This window comes from Doryrhamphus excisus, linkage group LG12, assembly GCF_037039965.1.
Source record: "Doryrhamphus excisus strain RoL-2023G ecotype Guam linkage group LG12, RoL_Dexc_Guam_v1.1, whole genome shotgun sequence".
NCBI classification, from domain to species: Eukaryota; Metazoa; Chordata; class Actinopteri; order Syngnathiformes; family Syngnathidae; genus Doryrhamphus; species Doryrhamphus excisus.
In genome coordinates, this window is record NC_136368.1 from 15,499,701 (window position 1) to 15,522,295 (window position 22,595).

Sequence of the window (22,595 nt, forward strand, 5' to 3'; positions counted from 1 at the left end):
TCCATCACCTCCTCCACTACCTCACCACCCCGCCGTTCTTTGGAGGAGATCTGATTTCCCTGCTCCAGGCAAGCAGCGAAAACAAGACGGCGCGACTGTGTGTGTGTGTGCGTGCGCGCATGTGTGTGTATGTGTGTATGCCGCGCGCAGGCAGACCTTCCCCATCTCCGTTCGGCACTTTGAAAAACGAGGAAGGAAATCTCAGAGCAGCAGTTATTATTCATCCCTCAAAGAGAACGGGGAGTGGGAGGAGGAGGAGGAGGGGAGGATGCGAGGATGGAGGGAGGAAGAAAGGAAGAGAGCGCCTAACTGGAGGGAAGATGGGGGTAGTAGTGGTGGGGGGTAGTAGCAGTCGGGATACATTAACGCTTATCTGGCTGTATTTTGTATTTTGCATCCCAGGATGTGTTCTTTCGTTCTTTTTCTCCCTCTTTTTTCCTTTGCTCTCTTCGCTGCCTCTCGGAATAACTTTTGCAGGTTTTGTATTCTATGGCCTCTTTTGGTGTATTTTCTGTATTTACTTTAACGAGCAAGCGTGTCAGATGCAAGTCTTTGTATGTTTGTTTACATTCATTTCACAATGAGTGATTGAACAACGATAAAAACAAAAAAAACATTTTGAAGCCCAATGATGTATTTTGCTGTTTTGTTTTTGGACTTCAGTACGACACTTTGATCTGCAATTGTGATTCCCAAACTCTGGTTTTCAACGATCCAGTCAGAATTCCCTGCCTATTAATATAGGGGTCGTTGAAAATATGCCAAAAAATTGACAATCCCACATCTGGCATCATGGGGTTGGGGGCACGTGTGTCAGTCCTCTGCATATTATTAATGTAGGCACCATTTAACCTACACTTAAAACACAATTATTGATCCCACTTCTGACACCATTAGTCACACCATTAGTCTACCTTTTTTCAACCAAAAACAACATGGTTAGTTTAACTTGCGTGCCTCCATTAGCCATTTTATTTTTCCACTGCCAAGAGCCATGTCGTTGCCATGGTTGTTTGTCTATATGCGCCCTGTGATTGGCTAGTGACCAGTCCAGGGTGTACCCCGCCTCTCAGACAGACAGAGGATAAGCGGTACTGAAAATGAATTAATGAACATCTAAAACAAACATTTTAGGATACGAAAACGTGTCCATTCTACCATATGGCACATTCAAAACAAAATTGACGGGACACTGGAGCCATTTAAAGGGGAGCTATTATGCTAAGTTTTCAGCCCTTTGTATTGAGTTGTGGAATCCTGTAGAGCAGTTTACACATGATAACCAACACGGAAAGCTTTCTCGTTCTTCCAGAATCTGCACCTATTCAGCTGTATTTCTTTGGATTTTTTTGCTTCCTGCGAAAACAGTCTGTTTTAATGTATTCCACCCATTGCCCGCCTCCTGGCACGCCCACTCTGCTGTGGTTGGTCACAGACGAGAGGCGTGGCACACCCTGGACTGGTCGCCAGCCAATCACAGGGCACATATAGACAAACAACCATTCACACTCACATTCATACCTATGGACAATTTGGAGTCGCCAATTAACCTAGCATGTTTTTGGAATGTGGGAGGAAACCGGAGTACCCGGAGAAAACCCATGCATGCATGGGGAGAACATGCAAACTCCACACAGAGATGCCCGAGGGTGGAATCGAACTCAGGTCTCCTAGCTGCGCTCTAACGACTCATTCACCGTGCGCCGCAGGAAATTATTTTGACAATTTTGGAGTCTGGATGTAAAACTTTTCAAGAAAGCAAAAAAAATGAAATTCTTTTATGGTTATTTGTACAACTGTTATGAAACATAAACCTATATAATATCAAAATTGTTGAAGAATGCCTGGTGGGATGCATTGTAGTCGTCTCCAACCATACATTTCAGAATACACTCAATTATCTGACAATTAAATGATAAAAATGTCCCAAAATGCCAACCAATTTCCTAGATAATGATAATAATGACATTTTAGCTGCAGCCCTTGTGTGTGGAGCGTCTGTGCATGTACGCTTGATGTAGCGTGTCAGGTAGCGGTTGGTGTGTAACAGGAGCGCCCTGTAGCTATCCGTCTCCCCCCGTTGAGCGGCGGTAACGTTCGGCTATTCATCCCCATTTAGCGAGACGGAGCTGGCCTGCGGGGCTGAGTGAAAAAGCATGCACCTACTGGGCAGGGGGGGTGGTGGGGAGATGGAAGGGGAGGGGGGCGGCCATGCCCAGTCTGGGCACACACAAATAGGCGAGTTTGTGTGGGCAGAATGAGAATGAACGTATAAAAACTTTTATATTGCACTTGAATGCATCCATGCTGATGCATGATGGTAATTTTTATACAGAAAATAAACGATGGATATATTATATGTTCTATACATACGTGTACATAAAGGCATGTACATGTAAAGGGAATATGCATGCAAAGATGAGATAGCCTTGTGGACTTGCACATACTTTTGTGTGAGATGCAAGCAAACGTGCGCATGCACGCGCACACACACAGTCCGCTATAGCATCCACTCCACCACCACCAACCCCTTCCCCACCGCGCTTTCAGGCACGTCTTTAAATATTCATCACTCTGGCTGCTCTGAGAGTGCCGTAAACGCCGCCTCACACTCCGGGGAATCGCTAAAGCCTACTCTATCATCTGCTCTACCTCCCTCCTCTCTCTCTCTTTCTCTCTCGCATTTCAGCTCGCAGACATATTGAAGCACGGACGGGCACAAGGCTACACTCACGTGCATAAACACTCAGAATCCTAGCCCATGGTTGTACAGGCTGGACACACGCTAAGAACTCGACATAAATCAGGCACCTTGAAAAGATTCAGTGTAGACAATGGGTGTTGCGTTCAGGGACCCGGGACATTTTTTTGTTTAGGTTGCAATGCCTCCCACCCATTTTCACAAAACTCAAAGTGCCCTCAATCCAATATGGAACCCACCATTTACTGTCTTTTGGATTGACAAACCTTTCATCACAGCGAACTATCCCACTTCTGACACCATTCAACTATAAGGAGTAGTTCAAACCTAAGTTCGAACTCAGAATTTATTGTTTCTTGGATTGGAAAAAAACCTTATCTCACAGCTGACCATCCCACTTCTGACACCATTTGTCACTGAATTCTGAAAAAGTAGTGCACACAGTTTTATTTGAACCCACCATATATTATATTGTGGTTTGGATTTGAAACCCCATACACTGACCTTACTTTATAGCTACGACCATCCCATTTCTGACACCACAGAAAACCACCACGGAAAATCCCTGACCGAATATCGGCCCCTTCTGGGAGCGGCTGCCTGTCCCACCCAGGTTCCATCCGAGTACTTAATTCCAATTCTGACAATTCTAATCTGTCCAAAGGGTCCATTGGGACGGTCTATCCTTCGGAAAAGTTTTTGGTTCCGTCACTCTCACATCGTCATCCTTCTTGCAGTATGGTCGTCGGGTTTGTAAATTTTTTGTGTGTTGCTGGAAGAGAAGCCATCCATGGCAGTTTTATCCTCTGCTCACAGATAATCAACATTAAACCATATATTTTTCACCATAACAATATTATGAACGATTTTGATTCCTCGTTTTAAGTCCAGTTCCAAACGATTGTGGATTCCGATGGGTCATAAAAGTTGGTTTAAGTTAGGGTGCCAACCAGAATCATTTTTATTACGCTTGGACTTTTTTATGTTTTTAAGTTAATTCAAACTTTTTAGCTACTTCTTTATCACTTATGCTTGCCGGCTTTTTCTTCGTTGGTGTTCGCGGCTTAATTTTTTTTAAAAAACGAGTGAGAGTGAGGGAGCGATGATGAAACCGCATTAATGTTTTCATTGGTTTTAAAGCGACGTACAATGCTATGAACAGAAAAGTAACTCCCATAGCATAGAAATAACAAACAACGGAAATGCAATACGCTTCGTAAAACAATGGCATACAAAAAAAAGAGAAGGGAAAGTGAGGGCTCAGGTCAGGCATTCCTCAGTCGAGTAATTGTGGTCATATATGTGATGTAAGCGACAAAGCATGTCCATATGTCTTTGAAAATTGGTTTCCGTTCAGCATTTGATTCGTCCATTGTTTTGTGGCAGATAAAAAAAAAGGTAAAACAGGTAAAAAAAAAAAAAATTCTACTTGCTTGTTTGTGAATGATTACTTTAGTTACTACTTTAGTTTATTACTTTTTTCAGTTTATTAAAAATAAAAGTCAAAGTAGTTTAAAGTAGCCCTTCAGTCCACGTAGTACCGCCATGTAGAAATAATTATCAAAGCTGGGCATGCAAAGGATCTTGCGATATGGAAGTCTTATGAAGGATATTCTTGATGAACACTTCAAGATAGGACACATTTGTCCCACAAATTCACACTGTGAAGGATGCACATCCTGAATTTGGACACGGCTATTGAACGGCTGCACGTGTTCCCTAAGAGGACGTGACCAGAAAGAATTCTCCTCTTTGGTACCAAAAAAAGAGAACGTCAAGAAAAAAACTATTTTTTTTTTTTTTATCCTGAAACAAGTCTTCCCTTTCATCAGAGGTCCCATACTTGCGGATGTTATGGTGTCTCATGGTAGCTTTGAGGCGTTTTTTTAGCCTCATTATCAAAGGTCATGTTGTATATTGTTGAATATCTTAAAAAGCGCTCCATTTGGATTGTTTACCTTTTGAATTTGTGGATTGCTGCGATTGGAAGCTTTATTGAATTGAATCCACCTTGTTGGAATTAGACCCCCAGTTTTAACAATGCTCGCTGTTGACAATAATGTGCCTATCTTGTCCCTTGACTCAAGTTGTTTTTTTCCAATCTTCTATTAGTTCGGGCTAATTGTAGTCTCAATTTCCTATTCTTTGCGGACCGGTTCATAGCAGATGAGAGAGTCGTTTTTGTGTGGCAGTTAATCAGGTGTAACAAATGAAGTCCTGTTAAAATAAACATGTCCTGTTCGAAAGTAGAGGTTGGGAATCATATTTCTTCAGAAACATTACATGTTGTAAAACGTATTCTATTCGTGTTGTGAAGGAGTCACGGAAGTCAGGAAGGGAGAGTCAAGAGTTGACATGCCTTGCAGAAGAAAAGACCCTTTCATTCCCAGAGGTCAGGTTGTCTCTTAAAAGCAGCACTGCGGGCACCACAAGGGCCTTGTTTTGGCACTTTGAACCGTGATTCGCCTGGAGTGAAAGAGGGGAGAAAAAAAAGCAAGTCAGATGATGAGAAGAGGAAGTGCAATCAGAGTCAGGATGACTGTCTTGGCCGCCTTTGAGTCTCAGGAAGGAGCCTCTCATGCAACAAGCGGCCTCCCCATTTGCAGTGGACGCTGCAAAGAACGTTTTTATACGTGTTTTCATCGAGAAATAAGGTTTGGCTCAGCTTACCAATGTGCAATCTGTAATGACAAATCCTTTAATTCGCTGTCTTTTTGTCATAGAATTTACATGTTCTCCCCGTTTTAATGTCACAAAGAAGTGACAATTCTGCCAACCAATCAACAGACTACATTGTGTCTAATTACCATCCTTCCATTACCATACCTCACCACTGTGGGTGTCGTTTATTTAAAATGTAATCTTGTTCTTCCTTTTCCAATCCTGAGTAGAAGTGATGATTCTTTGTCAACCGATACTTAAAAGTGACGCAAATCTGTATTAATTGGACCTCTTACACTATTTGAAAACTAAGTCTAATTGTGGTTTCAGGGTTTATGACGTTATGAAGTTGGTGTCAGAAGTGGAATACCTGTAGTTAGTCGTGATAGTATCTGCAATTGCTCCAAATAATGAAGGAAACCCTACTCCTTTGCATAAACAGGGCACTGAAGATTTTATTGTTTGTTTTTAAGGCGTTGAATGGGCTGGCCCCCAAATACATCTCGGACCTCATCCAAATTTACTCTCCAGCGCGGTCACTGAGGTCTGAGAGCCAGCTCCAACTTGTGGTGCCTAAGACGAGACTTAAGACCAGGGGGGACCGAGCCTTTTCTGTGGTTGGCCCCAAACTATGGAACTCTCTCCCCTCCCAAGTAAAAAAAGGCCCCCAACATCGAAAGCTTTAAGTCTCGTCTTAAAACCCACTTTTATTCTCTGGCTTTTAACTCGGAGTCATATGGTCCTGTGTCTTTTAGTTCTTTGTTTTTATTGTAATTGGTTTTATTTTTTATACTTGTTTCTTGTTTTTAATATTTTAATATCTATTTTACTATTTTATTTCTTAAATTATCTTTTAGTTTTGGATTATTACTTTTTAATTTTACTAGTCTGTGCAGCACTTTGGAAACTTTGGAAAACTTTATAAAATGTGCTATATAAATAAAGTGGATTGGATTGGATTGGACTGAAGACATTGACAAATCTGAAGGAGATAAAACCACCGTTGGGTACATGGCAATTGGTGTCAGAAGAGGGATGGTTAGTTGTTCGGTTATGCATTACCGTTAATGCACAAAAAAATGAAGCAAACTGTACTGATGCGAGGAAACAGGGCTTTTCAGACATCAAAAGAAACCATCATAAACCAATACTGATCCTTTTTTAGGTATGTAATCAAGTTTTAAAGCTACATTGAAATTGGTGTCAGAAGTGGAATGCATTCAAAAAATGCTTGCTGTCAACGGGGTGGCGTTCAAGGCAGATCCAAAAGAGGGGCAAGCAATGACTGGATGACGGTCAGACTGGCAGGGCGGGATATTGGATTTGATGCAGACAGACGTGGCAAGAGACGGAATACGACCTATGAAGCGCTTGTCAAATAAGTAGCTCACGGTCGCAGCGATTTGACTTCTGGGCCTGATTAAAAGGTGGCATTTGTTGATCGCTGCCGGCCAGGCCGACCTCTGGTGTGCACTGCATGGTCTTCGTTGTCCCGACACCTGCCAGGCCGAGTGTGAGGCTCGCTTCACTGCGCACACACACACACACACACACACACACACACACACACACACTCGAGCCCAGCCAGGCATCGGCCGCAGACACACTTCCCGCCCTCCCTCATTCATCTTTCATTAGCGCAGCGCTCATGAGAGAAGCAGCGCACCCAGACACACACACACACACACACACACGACGTAACCACCTCCCCTCCTTACCCATCTATCGCATTGCGACCGTAATCTCCCGGTTTGTCTCGCTCGTGTCTTGCTATCTGTCTTTCTTGATATCTCGCCTCTTTCGTCCTCCCTCGCCACGTCACCCTTCTCTTTCACCCCACCCCACCGGGCCTCACCCCCACTAACCTCCCCCTCTCCTCTCGCTAAGGGCCCTCGTTCTCCTTTTCGCTGCCTCGCTCTTGCACATTCTCACCTCTTTACTGTGTTCTTCCTCTTCCACCCCCCACCCCCCTTATTCAGGGCTGTTTCTCTGACATGCATCTTCCACAATCGCCCCCCCACCACACTCCAAACCCACCCATGTCTCTCTCTTTTTCTGTCTCTCCCTTGCCCGTGCTTTCTTCCTTTCATTTCGCTCTCCCTCAATGGAGGGTAAAGGCTCTTTGCCTCTAATTGCGGCTGTTCCGTTGCCATGGTGCATGTTGCTCGGTGCCGCGCTCATTCATGTGTGTGCATGTGTGCGTGTCTGCGTGTGTGTGTGTGTGTGTGTGTGTGTGTGTGTGTGTCCGCGCACGTGTGAATGTGCGTGTGGCAGGCAGATGATTGCTTGCTGCCAGCTCTCGTTTCCCGGACGCCGATCGCGTTTCTTTGCGGCAGCAGGAGGGGGGAAAAAAAATGAGATGCCAGAAATAGCCCCCTTCACACACACATGCACACACACACACACACACACACACAAGCACACACACGGCAGCTCGCTAAGAGATGCGCGCACACACAAAATGCACATTCGCCGCCTTTCCACTCCACCTGACATCCTCGAAGCATGTGACCTCGCACGCACAGACCTTTCTGTGTGTGTGTGTGGGTGTGTGTGTGTGGACTCGTGTGTGTGTCCTGCAGCGCCAAAGAGGTCGTGCAGGGACTTTCTGATTTATTTCACCTTTAATGGGAAGTGAAATGAATGTGAGCAGCAGCTGCTGTGCTCCTCAGAGATACAGCTGTTAGACGGCCCGCGTCCGTCGTTGCAACGCCCATATTTAATGAGACTTTTATATTGTGACGCTTTCGGCCCTTAAGCAGACCTGCCAACATATACTCATTTTTTGTACTCTGCACACAATTTGACCATTGAATGCAATTATATGCATCGCTGCTCTCCAGGTACGCATTTTGTTTAGTTTTGGGTTCAGTGTCTGAAATTATACTTCCAGTGTACGCTACAGGCTTACATGCACCTTCCCCTGAAACCCCTCTTGTGTGTTTACTGATTGGTTGGTTTGCAGTACATTACTTCCTGAGTGTATACAACTAATTTAGCCAATCTATGTTAACTTTGTGAATTTCGTATCAACATTTGCAATAACTGTGTCTGTTGTAACGCATCAATTAGTTCCAGTTGCCTTCCTTCTCCACTCGCCTTCTTTTTTTTGTAATTGTTCACTGGTGACAAAGGATGCTAACAAGCTAAATCGTTGATGAGTCTTTGCTAGCCACCAATCGTGGGTATATCCCGCCTCTCGCCCAAAGGCAGCTGGGATAGGTTCCAGCATACCCGCAACCCTAGTCAGAATAAGCGGCATAGAAAATGGATGGATGGAGTTGTGGTTGTTCACAGATTTGACATCACATTCCCATATGAAGAGCCATAAAAGTAAGTGTGTCCAAAGTGAGGTCCAGGGGCCATTTGCGGCCTGTGACTTGCAGCATAATATAGTGAGAAAAAGTGGAATTATTGATTCAAACAATTCATAATAACACAAAGCTGTGTCTGTAGATATATGTAACATTTATTTTGGGGGTGGGGGAGAACGCTTTTCTAGTGACAGGTCTGCTTGTGGTAGGTTCATGGAGTAGAAAGGTCCCTCGTTTTCCAAACTTTTGTCATGCCAGCCCTCTGGCAAAGAAGGTCTTTTTACCATCACAACTTTTTTTTTAAGTGTGGACAGATTAATAGAAAATAAACCTTCCAACCTTCTGCTGCAAAAGAGGATAAGAGAGGATTATAAGCAGATTTGCGAACAAATCTACATAATCATCTTCCGAGCCGCACACCTGCAGTTCTGTCTTGGGGTTTGACAGAGAAAAACCTCAGCTGTTTTTAACCAAGCGTGACAAAGTAAAACTAGGGCTGACCTATGGAAAAGATGCAAAACAGACTTTAAGAGCATACTCTCACAAGGTCATTCATAATATGCCATGGACTTTGAGTTGGGAATTACAGTTTTTCTAATCATTCCTACAACAAAATGTGGTGGTTATCGTTAAAGGATACTTGCTATGCTTTTCCCACTTTTCTGACCTATAAATGTAGTAGTTCAAATGTTATATTGTCCTGTTAAACGATGCCAAAGTTTCAGATAATGAGGTTTGCACCTTTGGAAGTGAGCCCTGAAAGAAATTTGGGATTGCTCAAAATATTTAGTTTCAGATTTTTTTGTGAACATGGGCCAATATGAAGCCGGATTGTTCACCAAAACTGTTGCTGATGCCCGCGGAGTTGTTAATAGCCTAGCATAGCCTACCTGAGTTTTTTTAAACACAGGACCACTACATATCCAACACATTCATTATCAACTCCAATACCGACCAAATTAGAAAGTGAGATTCGGCAGCTGTCCAGAAGGCCTTGGGAGCCCTTAGTCACAGTGTATCAACCACAGTGTAGTGGGCATGCATGTAGGTGGGCTGTGGGTGGAATAAATTAAATCAGACTATTTACGCAGGAAAGCAAGAAACCCAAGGAAATACAGCTGGAATAGGTACAGACTCTGGAAGATCAAGAAAGCTTTCTGTGTGGGTTTTCATATGAAACTGCTCTATAGGAGTCCACAACTCAATACAAAGGATGAAAAATGAGCACAATAGGTCCCTTTTAATAACTGGTGAGAAGCAATTGCATTACAGTCAATAAAGACTATCATTGCCATCCACCACAAAAATAGTTAATGATGGATACAATTAAAAAAAACAACAAAACACTTTTGGTTATATTCAGGTCCATTTTCTGACCAAAGGTTAGCGCCCTCTTGGCAGCCATATAAGTAAGTCTAAGCTTTACATTAAAACATTTCCACAATTTGGGACGACGCTTTACATTGAAGGCTAATGGTGGGTCCTACCGCCAAACCAGTTGAGAACCGCTAGTCAAAACCGACGCCGAAATTGAATTACTTCTACAGGTCATTTTTTGGAGTGTAAGACCAAAAAAAAAATCAGGATGTCGATTGGGTTGAGTCATGCCAGTCGAAGTATTCAAATATTTAGTTGGCTTGTCAGCAGTGGTCACTTCTGGTAAACATCCCCGTTGACATTGTTAACGTCATTGTTTTCAGAATGTCGCGGTTTGCTTGTCTACATGGAAACAAAAAGCCGGCGTCATCAGATTTTCCCACTCTGGAAGCCATTTTTAAAAAATACAGTTTCAAAAATACAGTTTCAGGGCATGGATGAAAGACTGAAATGATAAAATACTTGTCCGTTTCCCCCTGAAAACATTCCCCCCTGTGGACAGCCCCTTTAGTGTGTGCGACTGAGGCTGTTTACACCGTGTTGTGTTTTACCGCTTTAATGTAAGAGATCGTTTGACAATGCCCGCTGACGTCATGCAAGGTCTGAGTGAAAAAAGATGACAGGGCCGTCTTTACCGTCAACAGACATTCTCAACACACACAATTCACTTTTGGCTTCTGGCTTTACGTTGGCACTATCACTAGCCATGACTCCCACTCGCCAAAGGCGGGGGCTGCACTGTATTTGTTTACATAGTAGAGGTGTGACTATATTGCAAAGGCAGTTACGCCTCAATACTGTACCTAATGTTCTGTCCTGAAAAAATAGATGTACCCCCCTTAGCATTTGCATAACATTTCCTGTGACTGACAACCAGTCCAGTCTTACGTGGGTTAGGCCGACTTGGCGTAAATCTTACATATATCTAGTCTTAGAGTGTCAATGTAGTTTATTTAACAAGAAGGGCAAATATATGGCGGAAAATAAGAGAAAAATGTCTAAATCAGGGGTCTCAAACTCAATTTACTTGGGGGCCACTGGGTGAGACTGGGCCGCATCAGGTTTTCCAAAAAAAAAAAACCCAAAAACGCATTTATTAAAAACAGAAAAATGAATAAACTTTGCTTTGGTTCCGATTTTCTACAAGAAAAGCTCTGATAAAACATTCCACTGTTCTCAAATATCTTACTTTTTATTTTTCTACACAAAATAAGATGAAAAATAAATAAATCAAGAATAAAGAAAATCAATCAATCAGTAATAAATAAATAAATATAATAACAATAATAATAATAATAATAATAATAATAAAACGGCAAATAATAAAAACTTAAACCATATATAGTTGGTGTGTAGACAAATAATTTTTTTCAGATTAAAATGAACAAAGCATTATTAGAGCCCTGTAGACATGACAAAACACGACTATAGTCACATTTATACTCTTTATTTACAACATATTGCGCAACTGCAGGGTCTTGAGACACATGCTAACTCGCAAACTAGAGAGCTAGCGACCTAAACGGTAGCCTTCAAGTTATTGCCTTTAAACTTAAATAGCCAAAAACGTACCACTTCCACACGGATAGGGAGGATAACTATTAACAGTTATTTAACCTTTAACATGAACATTAATCAAACGTAATAATTTTTTCTGGGTTAATGATACCATACAGCATCCATATCAAACTTGCGCGGGCCGCACAAACATTAAACTTTCATATCAAAGCGGGGGCCTCAAACTAGTGTCCTGCAGGCCGCGTGTTTGAGACCCCTGGTCTAAATGTTAGTGCTGCTTTTTTCCAGCGTCTCACATTACAACCGCTGGTCTTTGCCAAGCGCGGTCAGGTTTTCCTCCCCCGTAGCCTGGGGATGACTTTCCGAGCGCCGAGGTCAACCACGGAGGCAGCAGCGGTGGCAGCCTCTTATTTTCGGCTCCGGCTCGTGGGAGTCACTGTGAGCAGCATATGCTTTGATTCCCTGGCTAATAGATCAATAAAAAAACATTAGCGGCACGCTAACCCCTGCGAGGAGCCCTTAATACAAGGTTAATCCAGGGTTAATGGCTGGCCGGCATCCTTCTTGGGGGCGGCCATTTGTTTGCACACGGGCAAAATGAATCGAGTCAGTGATGAAAGCAGCAAGCTGGCCAAAGAGGAGAAATGTGTCAATCGGAGGGGAGGATGCTATGGTGAGAATTTTGGAGACGGTGGATGAGAGGAGCAGAATGGAGCGAACGCGGCTTCCTCGCTTCTTTCCCCCCCGTCCTTGTAAAGTGCTGCGTGCTGTCGAAGCGGCAGCCAAGAATGTGTCAGCCCAGACGTCTCGCGCTGCCTAATGGGCTCTTAAACGCTGATATAAAGCTCGCCTCGCTCCTTTTCGCCCTCCCCCTACGGCTCCCCCCCCCTCTCGCTACCCCCCCCCCCCAAATCAACCCCCCACCCCCTGACTGTGACGCTCGCTCTCATTACCGCTCGTTTTCACCCTTCCTTCTCGCTCTGTCACTCACTTGTCCTCTTCCTCACTCTTCCGGTTCATCTGTCAACCTCTCCGCCTTTCCCCAACGTTTTTTTTCCCGTCTGCCACTTCAATGGTTGCATCCTTATCTTTGAAGCAGGTTGTTTCTTTTTTTTTTTTTTTTTGCTTTTTTTACAACGTACATTTACCACTTTGTCCCTCCCCACAGGCTCCATAATGCGCTCAACCCGCAGGCTCCTTCCTTCTCCCTCACCCTGTTGCACGTCCTGACTGCCCCCCTCCACGGTTTGGCTAATGCTTTTGTCTTTGGTTTGGATCGGGACTGGTGGAGCCTCCTGAGCCCTACTGGCATGCAGGTACAAGCATACACCTGCACACACGTATCAGGGTATTACAAAGCATTCATACGAGCACCAACGGAGCACGCCGTGGTATGTTACAGCGGGGAAAAGATCACTTTCAACCGGTCTATCGTGGTGATGTTACATCACCACCTTCCTGTTTTGCCGTGAGTTATTTGGTTGATCGCACGGCATTCACTTCACAGACATGCTGGGCAGCCAGTGTGACATTCACCTGTCACGATAATAAATCAATTAAACGCACGATTAATAAAAATACAATCAATAATTTTGCCAGGGTTAATGGCTGGCCGGCATCCTTCTTGGGGGCGGCCATATGTTTGCACACGGGCAAAATGAATCGAGTCAGTGATGAAAGCAGCAAGCTGGCCAAAGAGGTTTTTAGAGAGGTCCCCGTTATGTTGATCACTTTCAGCCGGTCTATCGTGGTGATGTTACAACACCACCTTCCTGTTTTGCTGTGAGTTATTTGGTTGATCGCACGGCATGCTGGTCAGCCAGTCTGACATTCACCTGTCACGATAATAAATCAATTAAACGCACGATTTATAAAAATACAAACAATAATTTTGCCGGCCTTGATATATTGGTATGTGCATGCGTTAAAAAAAGTTTTAAAACAGGCTTCGCTACACATCCAGTTTACATTTTTTACATTTATGCTCCTTTTCCACTGGACGTCTCTTTTTCTAGCTACTGTTTCTAGTGTCTGGTAAGCCAGGGTTCCAAGTGTACTTAGCCGATACCATATGGGTGACGAAACCTCATTGGTCAAGCAGATACGTTATTGTAACATTAAAGGACACACCCAGGAATGACCAAAATAAACGCACATGGTAATGGTTGCCTACTCTGGACACTGCAGTATCGGTATACTCCACAGTCTCCACTTTGCTGTAGCGCTGCGCTTCCTTGCTACCTTCACTCTTCTCTTGGATTGAGTTTGTCTTGAGGAGGAACGTCTTCACACAGAGAGCATCCTTCTCCTCCGTTAGTGTTGTATGTTAGCTTATCTCTTTCCGACTGATGCATTCACTACAACACACTTTCTCAAAGTTTACCGTAACTAATACGGGTCGGCATGGCAACATGTATAGGACTCCTTTTCTGATATAAACTTAACCATCAGTCTGATTTTGAAGTTTCGCTTCTTCTCCACCTTTGCTGCAGACTTATGTTGCTGTCCTTGGTCTCCTCTTGGATAAATCCATCTATTATCTACATTCCGAAAGTAAAAAAAACACTAAGACCCTCATTATTCTCCATTCTTGTTGTTTGTTAGGACCTATCCTTCTGACTGATGTTTTAAACGCACCATAGTTTTGGATGTTTACCACCGCAAATGCAGTACTATTTTGAATGGCTCACCACGGCAACTACAGGAACTGTTGTTTTAACATGTAATTGATTCACAGTGTCCTTCTAAGGTCATGTATGATCTTTCACCAAAGTCCCAATCTCCACTTGGCAGCAGCGTTCCATTTTCCTGCTGCCCTCAGTCTCCTCTTGGATAAAATTTGTCAGCAGCCACATTCCGATGTTCTCCTCTGTTGGCGTTGTTTCTCAGCATGTCTCGTTCTAACTGATGTGTTCCATGTGGCACGGTTTTCCCACTTTAACGACTCACAAAGTCGTACTCCTAGGTCGCCATGGCAACTGTAGAACTCCGTTCCTATAAGTTATACCACCAACATGAAATCATGATGTCAATATAATTTCAGGCATTATATTCTATTGTCAGTTAAAAAAAATAACAAGCTTAACTTTTCACCTTCTTCCTAAATTCAGCTTTTGCGTGATGCTGGAAGATGTTTTCACATTGGAACCGCCGAGTCGCATTTCGATAAACACCACGATCGATACAGTTTCCCTCACTGATTTGTCTCAATCTACAACATTGACAGTACTTGCGGATATGAGCCGCCGCTAATATCGAACCGGCGAGGGTGGGAGTGAGATTGGGGGTAAAATAGTCTCTTGTCGTGTCACCCACTCAGTATGGCCAGCCAGGCTGATGACGGGCCATGAGCACAAACTGGAAGAGTGGAATATGTGCTATGACCTTCAACGCAAATGTCAATGTTCCGTCGTGGCAAGCAGGGAGGGCAACGAAGAGAGAGAACGAAGACAACACAAGTGAAATAGGATCGCAGCGCCTTCGTAAATCACAGCGGAAATGATGTTTGTGTCAGGGAACCAGGGGAGAGGCTACGGGAATCGACGACAGCGTCAGCTCCGTGCACGCACATGCACACACGCGCCAGGCAGACAGGCTCCGTGTGCGTTCGTGACTAACAGCCGGTTGTTATTCATCTTGGCATGCGACTCCCAGCAGCCCCCTCACATCAGGTGCGAGATTGGCGGCAGCAGCGGCGGCGGCGGAGGGGAGGGGAGCGCGGGTGACTAGAGGAGGTGGTGACGGCGGGGGTGGGCGCTTGTGAGAGCGTCAAAACATTCCTGCCTCGGCGCAACGAATCTGCGCTTTCATCAGACATCTCATCGCCAACTAAACCCCCCCCTCCCCCCAACCTCACCCATCACAACCGCCTCCTAGCAGCCACTGGCTCGCTCGCTTCCTTTCTGTCTGCCTCCTTCATGCTCGCCGTTTCCAGGCAGGTTCTTTCTCATTAGCAAACTACTTGGCTGCCGCGTTCCACGGGACGTGAGCCACGTTTCCACCAGTTCAGTTAATCGGGTTTGTGTTTCCATCGTACCTAGAGTGTAGGTGGGGATGGGGATAGCCGTTACAGCTACGTTAATAGTATGACGTCAGTAGCACCCAGACATAAACAAAGACGATAAACACGACACGGAGCGGTGGTGCATGCTGATGTTATCTGTAAACATGTGGCACAAAAGGCAACATGCAAGGTATTACCATATTGACCCTTTGTTTTTCAAGACCCATTTTTGGTCACATATTATTAAGAGAATTTTCAAAAAACTCATCATTGAAAAACATATATTTCTTGGCTGATGCTCTGCATACATTTTAGATGCCGATACTTGGATAAGATGGTTCTTGGGGAAAAAATACTTGTTATATTTGGGTCAGTATGGTATGGTAAAAAATACTCTCATGTTCAAGTCAATACCTCTTCGTTCGTTAGCAAGATTACGTAACACCACTCTTATGAAACTTTGTGTAAGGTGAATATCAGCATAAAAATACTCTCAACCGGCAAACCCCTTACTCAGCAATGCACATGGTACAGTCTCATTTCCACACGATACACACTTCCAAATAAATGGAAGCAGGCCAAAATTGTATACTGTGCGCACCAAAACTAAATGGGTTCTTGCTCTCCATACATTTGAAGGTGAATCGGTGGTGTAACAAACACACAAACCAACTAACAGCAGTGAAAATATCGTACTGACACAAATCATAAATAGACATGAGGGTGGGGAAAGGGTTTTCCCTGGAGAGAAGTCTAAAGAACACAGTTTGTCTTATATTCGGGGGTCTGGCATCAAATTAGCTTTTCTTCTTGTTATACTGAACATGACTGTACTGCTTGGTGGAACTCCCCTTCAAGCAACAGTCAGTATATTTACATGTACTCAATTTATCGGATTCCCCAAATAAATCAGTCTCTTCTATTTTCACATATATATGTGAAGTCCCTGTTTACATGCACTATTTCTAATTCTATGGTCGGCCATACATTCACTGTTTACCTCGGAGGTGCTAGATGGCACTTATGTTTTGAAGTCCCTGTTTACATGCACTATTTCTAATTCGATGGTCTTCCATACATTCACTGTGTACCTAGATGGCACTTATGCTCCATTCAGCGGTCGGAAATGTATGGCTTTTCCAGTTGACCTATTACATCACATCAAAACAACGCATCTTGGCAGCTCGTTGCAAATTGGTAACAACAAACGCTGACATGAACGAATGAAATGCTCAGTACGGTTAAATATTGGTACATGTTAGATCGATGGTGATTAAAACAGAGACGCTCTCAAAATGTAACTATAGTGGCAAAGTTATACATGTGTGTTCAAGTTCAAGAACATGGCAGTTTGTCTTCCCTTTGGTAGATTGATTGATTGATTACAACATGAAATTCAAATAATTATCAGAATCATCTAATGTCATTTGCATACATAATCTTGAAAACAAAGCCATATTCACTAATTGTGGACAAGTATGTGGAAAAATGACCTATTTTCTGAGAAAAATTAATGAATAGTTTGACAAAAAAAATTGCAAATGCTGGCTCAGGAATGGAATTTGTTGTGTTTTTGTTTTTTTTTTAATCCATGTAAACATAGTGAGTGTCTTTTATTTAGAAGCTGCATGGGAATCAGCGTCAACCTTTTCACGCTATTTGGTGGCTATTGCGAAACATCCTTTGCCGTCATCGCAGCCGCAAGCCATCTCCCTGGCTCGTCATTCGCTTCCAAATGTCGGCCACGTGTCTGCGGTTATTTGGACCATGACTTTTTTTTCTCAGAGGGAATATAATGTCCCTTTTGTTTTTCAATCTGGTTTTGTAGCACCAGTCTAAAAAAAAACAGTTGCTGTGGTGATGATCGTGATGCACTAACATGGAAGGCATTGGTGTTATCCGAAAACCAAGTTTATACACAAATCTAAATGTCAGTCAACTATTGTATCCTACTGCAATGTCATATAGTCCAAGTCACTTTCAGAAGACCTAAATCCTGGCTGCTGACCTCAGATCTTCTCTGTGATTTGAGTTTGAGGAGTCCATTTATTGCTTTCCTCAGCTTGACAAAGGACACCAGCATGTTCTCCTTGGCTAACCGTTTTCTCCAGTGACTCCAGTTTCCTCCCATATTGTGAAAACATACCCTTAATGCTCCAATTAACCATAGAGTCTCCTGTATAACCGGTGTGTGGTCTGTAAAAGCAAATAACTACCAGGATCTCTGATAGGGCCAATTGGCATTACAACGGTTTCATTACAAGTATCATGAGTGATCAGCATACAGCACCTTTATCTACCTCTGCATGCGATTGAAAATGTTGCTGCTCAGCTGTTGGTTGAGATTTTTACAGAGGGTTATTATCATTGAGAGGTTAACTTCATAGACCTGTTGTATTGCTGCTGCATCAAGAATAGTGTTGCGTTCGAGAGCTACATGTCAGGGAACTGGCTATTTATTAAAAGGGGACGTAATTCTAAGAGTCTGCTGGGTTGGTGCCAGTTGGCGGCAATGGATTTTGCTGTGGCGCCTAGTGTCGGTAATAAAGTGCCTAGTGGCGTGCAGTGGCTCAAACTGCCTCCCAACTGGCTCGTGGTGTCTCGTAACTGTGGCAAAAATTTAGTTTGTTGGCAAGAAAATGTCAAAATGTTTAAAATCTTCATCCACCAAGTAGAACCAAATGTCGCAAACAATCCGCCTATTGGAATCCACTGGAATGTAATGGTGCGAGCCAAGTTGAGCCAATGATGCTAGGAGTCCACTTGGTGCCAGTTCATGCCAAAGATTATGTGATTGGCGCATAGTGGCTTGCTGTGGCGCCGAATAATGGCAACATGCCGAGCGAACATTAATTCGGCGCCGCAGCGAGCCTTGATGCACCAATCACATAATCTTTGGAGCGAACTGGCATCAACTGGCTCTGGCCCAGTGGACTCCTAGCATAATATGCTAATTGTTGGCCCTTTGCATTCAGATCTTGTATCTAGATCTTCCAGAATCTTTCAAAACTGTCTGTATTAATTGATTCTACCCACAGCCCGCCTCCCCGGGCACACCAGTATAAGGAAGTTACCAGCTGGATGGAGCTGGTGACTTCTCACAAGGCTCACTGTGACATCACAGTGAGCCGGTGTTAGAAAAAACTCTCTGAAACCAGCATTCAGCATAGTTTTACACGAGAATACAACATTCTAACTACATTTATATGTCACAAAAGTGGAAAAATGCTTAATAGGTCTCCTTTAAAGGTATATATCTGTAAATTCAGGATGGGGGCAAAAAAGAATAAACTGCATGAGGAAAGACATTTTCAAGGGTACTGACAGGTATTGCTTTGTAGCATTGATGGGTAAATTAAAAAGACAGCGATAAATCAGTAGCTTACTTTTTTTCAAAAGACAATGAGTCATCTCGGATGAACATACAAATTCACTCTCACTCTTGTTTTTTCGTCAAAAAAAAAAAATCGATGTTGTCACTGGCCATTCTGTAGAAAGCTATGAAGTGCCCCCCCCCCCCCCCCCCCCCCCCGCCCCAATCCAATCATAAAGAAGTTTGACTTTAAGTATTGGACAACTACATCATCGTCCATCAGCAGTCTAATTAGGAGCCACCACTTCTGGGCCTTCTGTCATCGTCTTCTAGCTGGAGGAAAGCCAAAGGTGGCAGACATTGCTCTATTCAGCTTCTGATATTCCTACTATACTACTATACTAAACTACTACATTTGAGGGCCAAATAAACACACACTATAGTTAGCTTACCCTCTTGCTCTGCTTTAGCCTTAGTATTATATTCCACCGTCTCCCATTTTCTGCAGGGTTCCATTTTCTTGCTGCCCTCAGTCTCCTCTCGGATTAAATTTGTCTCCTAAATTCCAAGATGAGACCCACACAATTCTAACAATAGCTAACCCTCTTGCTCTGCCTTAGCTCTGGACACAGCAGTATTACTGTATACTCCATAGTGTCCACTTTGCTGAATCACTCCTATTTTCATGCCTCCTCTTAGATGAATGAAAGTAATAGAAGACATGCTGAAGGCAGCTTCAAACTGTCAGGCATACCCACAGTCTCTTCAGTACTGCAGCGCTCCTGTTTGTGTTCTGCCCTCAGTCCTTTCTGAGTTCAAAATAATAAACACATGAGACACTTGTTAACATTAGCTTACCGTGCCTTATGAGTGAAGGCCACATCATTATGCTCCATAGTCTCCACTATTTTTGCCACCGTCTTGGATAAAATGTTGTGAGAATATTGTATTGTTGGCATTTCTTGTTCCATCTGATGGGGTCACTATATGGCAACAATAGCAAACCTATTCCTCCACGTGAGGTCTGTTTTCTTGCTGCCCCCAATCTCCTTATTTGTCTCCTTATTGAGACTGAAATACAGGACATCTTTGTTTTCCATTTTATGTTTGTGTTTCTCATCTGACTTTACTCACGTACAAGTTATACGTGAATGTGCAGTCCATTTTCTTTTGGCCCTCAGTCTCCCATTGGATAAAATGTTACTGAGAAGTAGGTACAGGAGATACAGTAATTCTCCTCCAGTATTTTCTTGCACCTTGTTCTGTTCAGTTGAACTTGTTTTCTTGGTGCCCTAAGTCTCTTCTTTTTAAAAGTCATCCCTGTACCTCCGCATGCTGAGAAGTAAATGCAGAGCCTCAGTCTCCTCCATTGCTGTTGTTTGTCAGCATACAGTATGTTGTTTATTGTCACTATGGCAACTACCGAAATCCCATTTTCCTTCAAGCTATACTTAAACCTGCAGTCCGTTTTGTTGCTGCCCTCAGTCTCCCGATGGATAAAATGTGTCTCTAAATGAGAAGTAAACACAGGAGACCATCATTCTTCATTATTTTCCGATGCATTTGTCCCATTCAACAGTTTTCCAATGCACAGCTGCCCAGCCCCCTTAAGTACCACCAAGTCGGTACTATGTAGCGGAAAAGCGACGTGGGACTTGCTGTCTCCAGTGACTGTGAACTTTTTGTTCCCCAGCTGGCCCTGCAGTCACGGCTATGCGACAGGACCCGCATCGGGGAGTACCATGCCGGCACCGTGCGCTACACCCAAGCCGACCTGCTCGAGATGAGCGACGACGAGGACGATAAGGACAACACTCTCTTCTATGCGCCGCACATGACCCTGAAAGACCGAGGGCCCTGAGGGGGAGACAAAGGACGGCGAGGACTGACAAAGAAAAATGCGGCGGATTAGAAAGCAGGGAGGGAAAAAGAAGGTGGGGAGAGAATGGAAGGGAAGATTGGGGGGAAAGTCAGGCAGATAGAAGCCGGAGATGAGCTGTCAGGTTCCATTATTAATCCCCATCCTTTACTATTTAATATCCTAAAGACGCGCACATGCACATACTGAGCAGGGCTGCAATACTACAAGCGGAGCGCTAAAGATCCTCCTCGTGTTTAAAAAGGCTTCCGCTGCATCCCGAAGGTCTTAAAACATTCCTCATCACTGCCCCCTCGGCTCCTTCAATCTGCACTTTTGGCATACCACCAAGATGGAGGAGGGGAAAAAAAAAGAAGAGAACCGCTGAAAGGCAATCATAACAAGGTGCTAGTTTAGCATTCAGAGCAATTACCTTTTCACCTCTCTGCAGGAGATGAGGAGAAAAGCAGGGCTTTTTTATGTGTGTGCTGGAACATGACCACTCTTCTTCCTGCTTATTTTCACTAAGGAGGTGATGCATAGTTGGACAGTATTTGTTTCTGCCTTTTGTGTATTGTCACTTTCTGATGAAAAACATCTACGTAATGTTTTTTTTCTTTTTTGACTAAGTATACGTGATTAACTATGAAAAAAAATTAATTGATTGTCATTCTGAACTCTTCTTTCCATGCCAGCATCACGCTGACTTGCTATATAGCTAACGTCCCGAAGCTCATGTTATGTCCTCCATCATCAACAGCGCCTCTGCTGGTTGCAGTCTAGTAGTACACTCCATTTTGCCTCAATTGCTTCAAAACATCACTACAAAAATCATTTTTACGATCATTATTTTACGCTACTTTCGTAATTTTTTTTTATGTTTTTTTTTTCTTACGAATTCCGATAAAGAAAGCTCCAAAAGTGTCCCCTCTGTTCATGTTCCTTCAGGCTTGTAACAAATGACATAGCAGGGCTAAACAACATGTTCGCAAAGTATGGCATTGACATTTTACAATACAGTCACTGTCATTATAGGCTAATGGCTAACGTAGCCAACCCCGTTTTGACCCGAATGCATCAATCCGACTCAGCTTGGCCAAATTCGACCTTTATTTATTATTGGCAACGTTCAATCTGTATCCAACGGTGTCGTCATATCAGCAATTTTTATATCTGGAGACGCTGATAACTAATCGTCATAAAATGAACATGCGTGTTTTTTATCAGTCAGAGGACAATACTATTGTTTACTTTTGTGCATAATCATGCAGTATTCTGTGAAAATGATGTACGTATCTCTATTTTCCTTGAGATCTCAACATGGGTCAAAATTGTTCTCGCATGCTTCATTTTTGATGAAGTTGCAACATTCAAAATACATTGTATATCCAGTATTATGTATAATGTAGAATGTCCTGTGAGATGTGGAGTGGAACTCTACGGTCATTCATTTCTTTGCTTTCCGTATAGATGAATGCACATGAGTGAGTTTGCAAAAAAAAAAAGTTCTATAGTACAGTAACGTACTAAAGTATTATTGTTTTACACATAATGTTGTACACCTTTATACAGTCATTTCTCGTCTATTGCAGTTAATTGGGCCCAGACCCAACCGTGATTTTCATGAAGTAGGATTCCATTTTAATAAATGAAACATTTTTATACTTTATATACTATACTTTATACTCGAATATTCTTTGTTTACACAACATTGCTCAACTTTAATGCTCAGGCTATGCGCTCACTTCAGGTATACAAGAGACGGCCATGGCTTTAACTAATAGCAAGCTAACTATTTAGCCTCCAATTAATTTACTGTGTTCTAAATTTAAGAAAGGGTTTAAAGCGGA

The 22,595-nt window shown here is 43.2% G+C and overlaps 1 protein-coding gene across 2 annotated transcripts in view; it reads left to right on the forward strand.

The window, feature by feature from the left end:
* Nucleotides 1–21,439, forward strand: part of LOC131135587 (cyclic AMP receptor 1) — a 75,205-nt gene extending 53,766 nt beyond the window's left edge. For both annotated transcript variants that reach the window (XM_058081672.2, XM_058081676.2), the window contains 2 exons: nucleotides 12,740–12,887; nucleotides 20,581–21,439. In XM_058081672.2, the coding sequence (XP_057937655.1) occupies nucleotides 12,740–12,887; nucleotides 20,581–20,748 (316 nt within the window). In that variant the 3' untranslated portion in view covers nucleotides 20,749–21,439. The remainder of the gene's footprint in view (nucleotides 1–12,739; nucleotides 12,888–20,580) is intronic.
* Nucleotides 21,440–22,595: the final 1,156 nt, after the last annotated feature.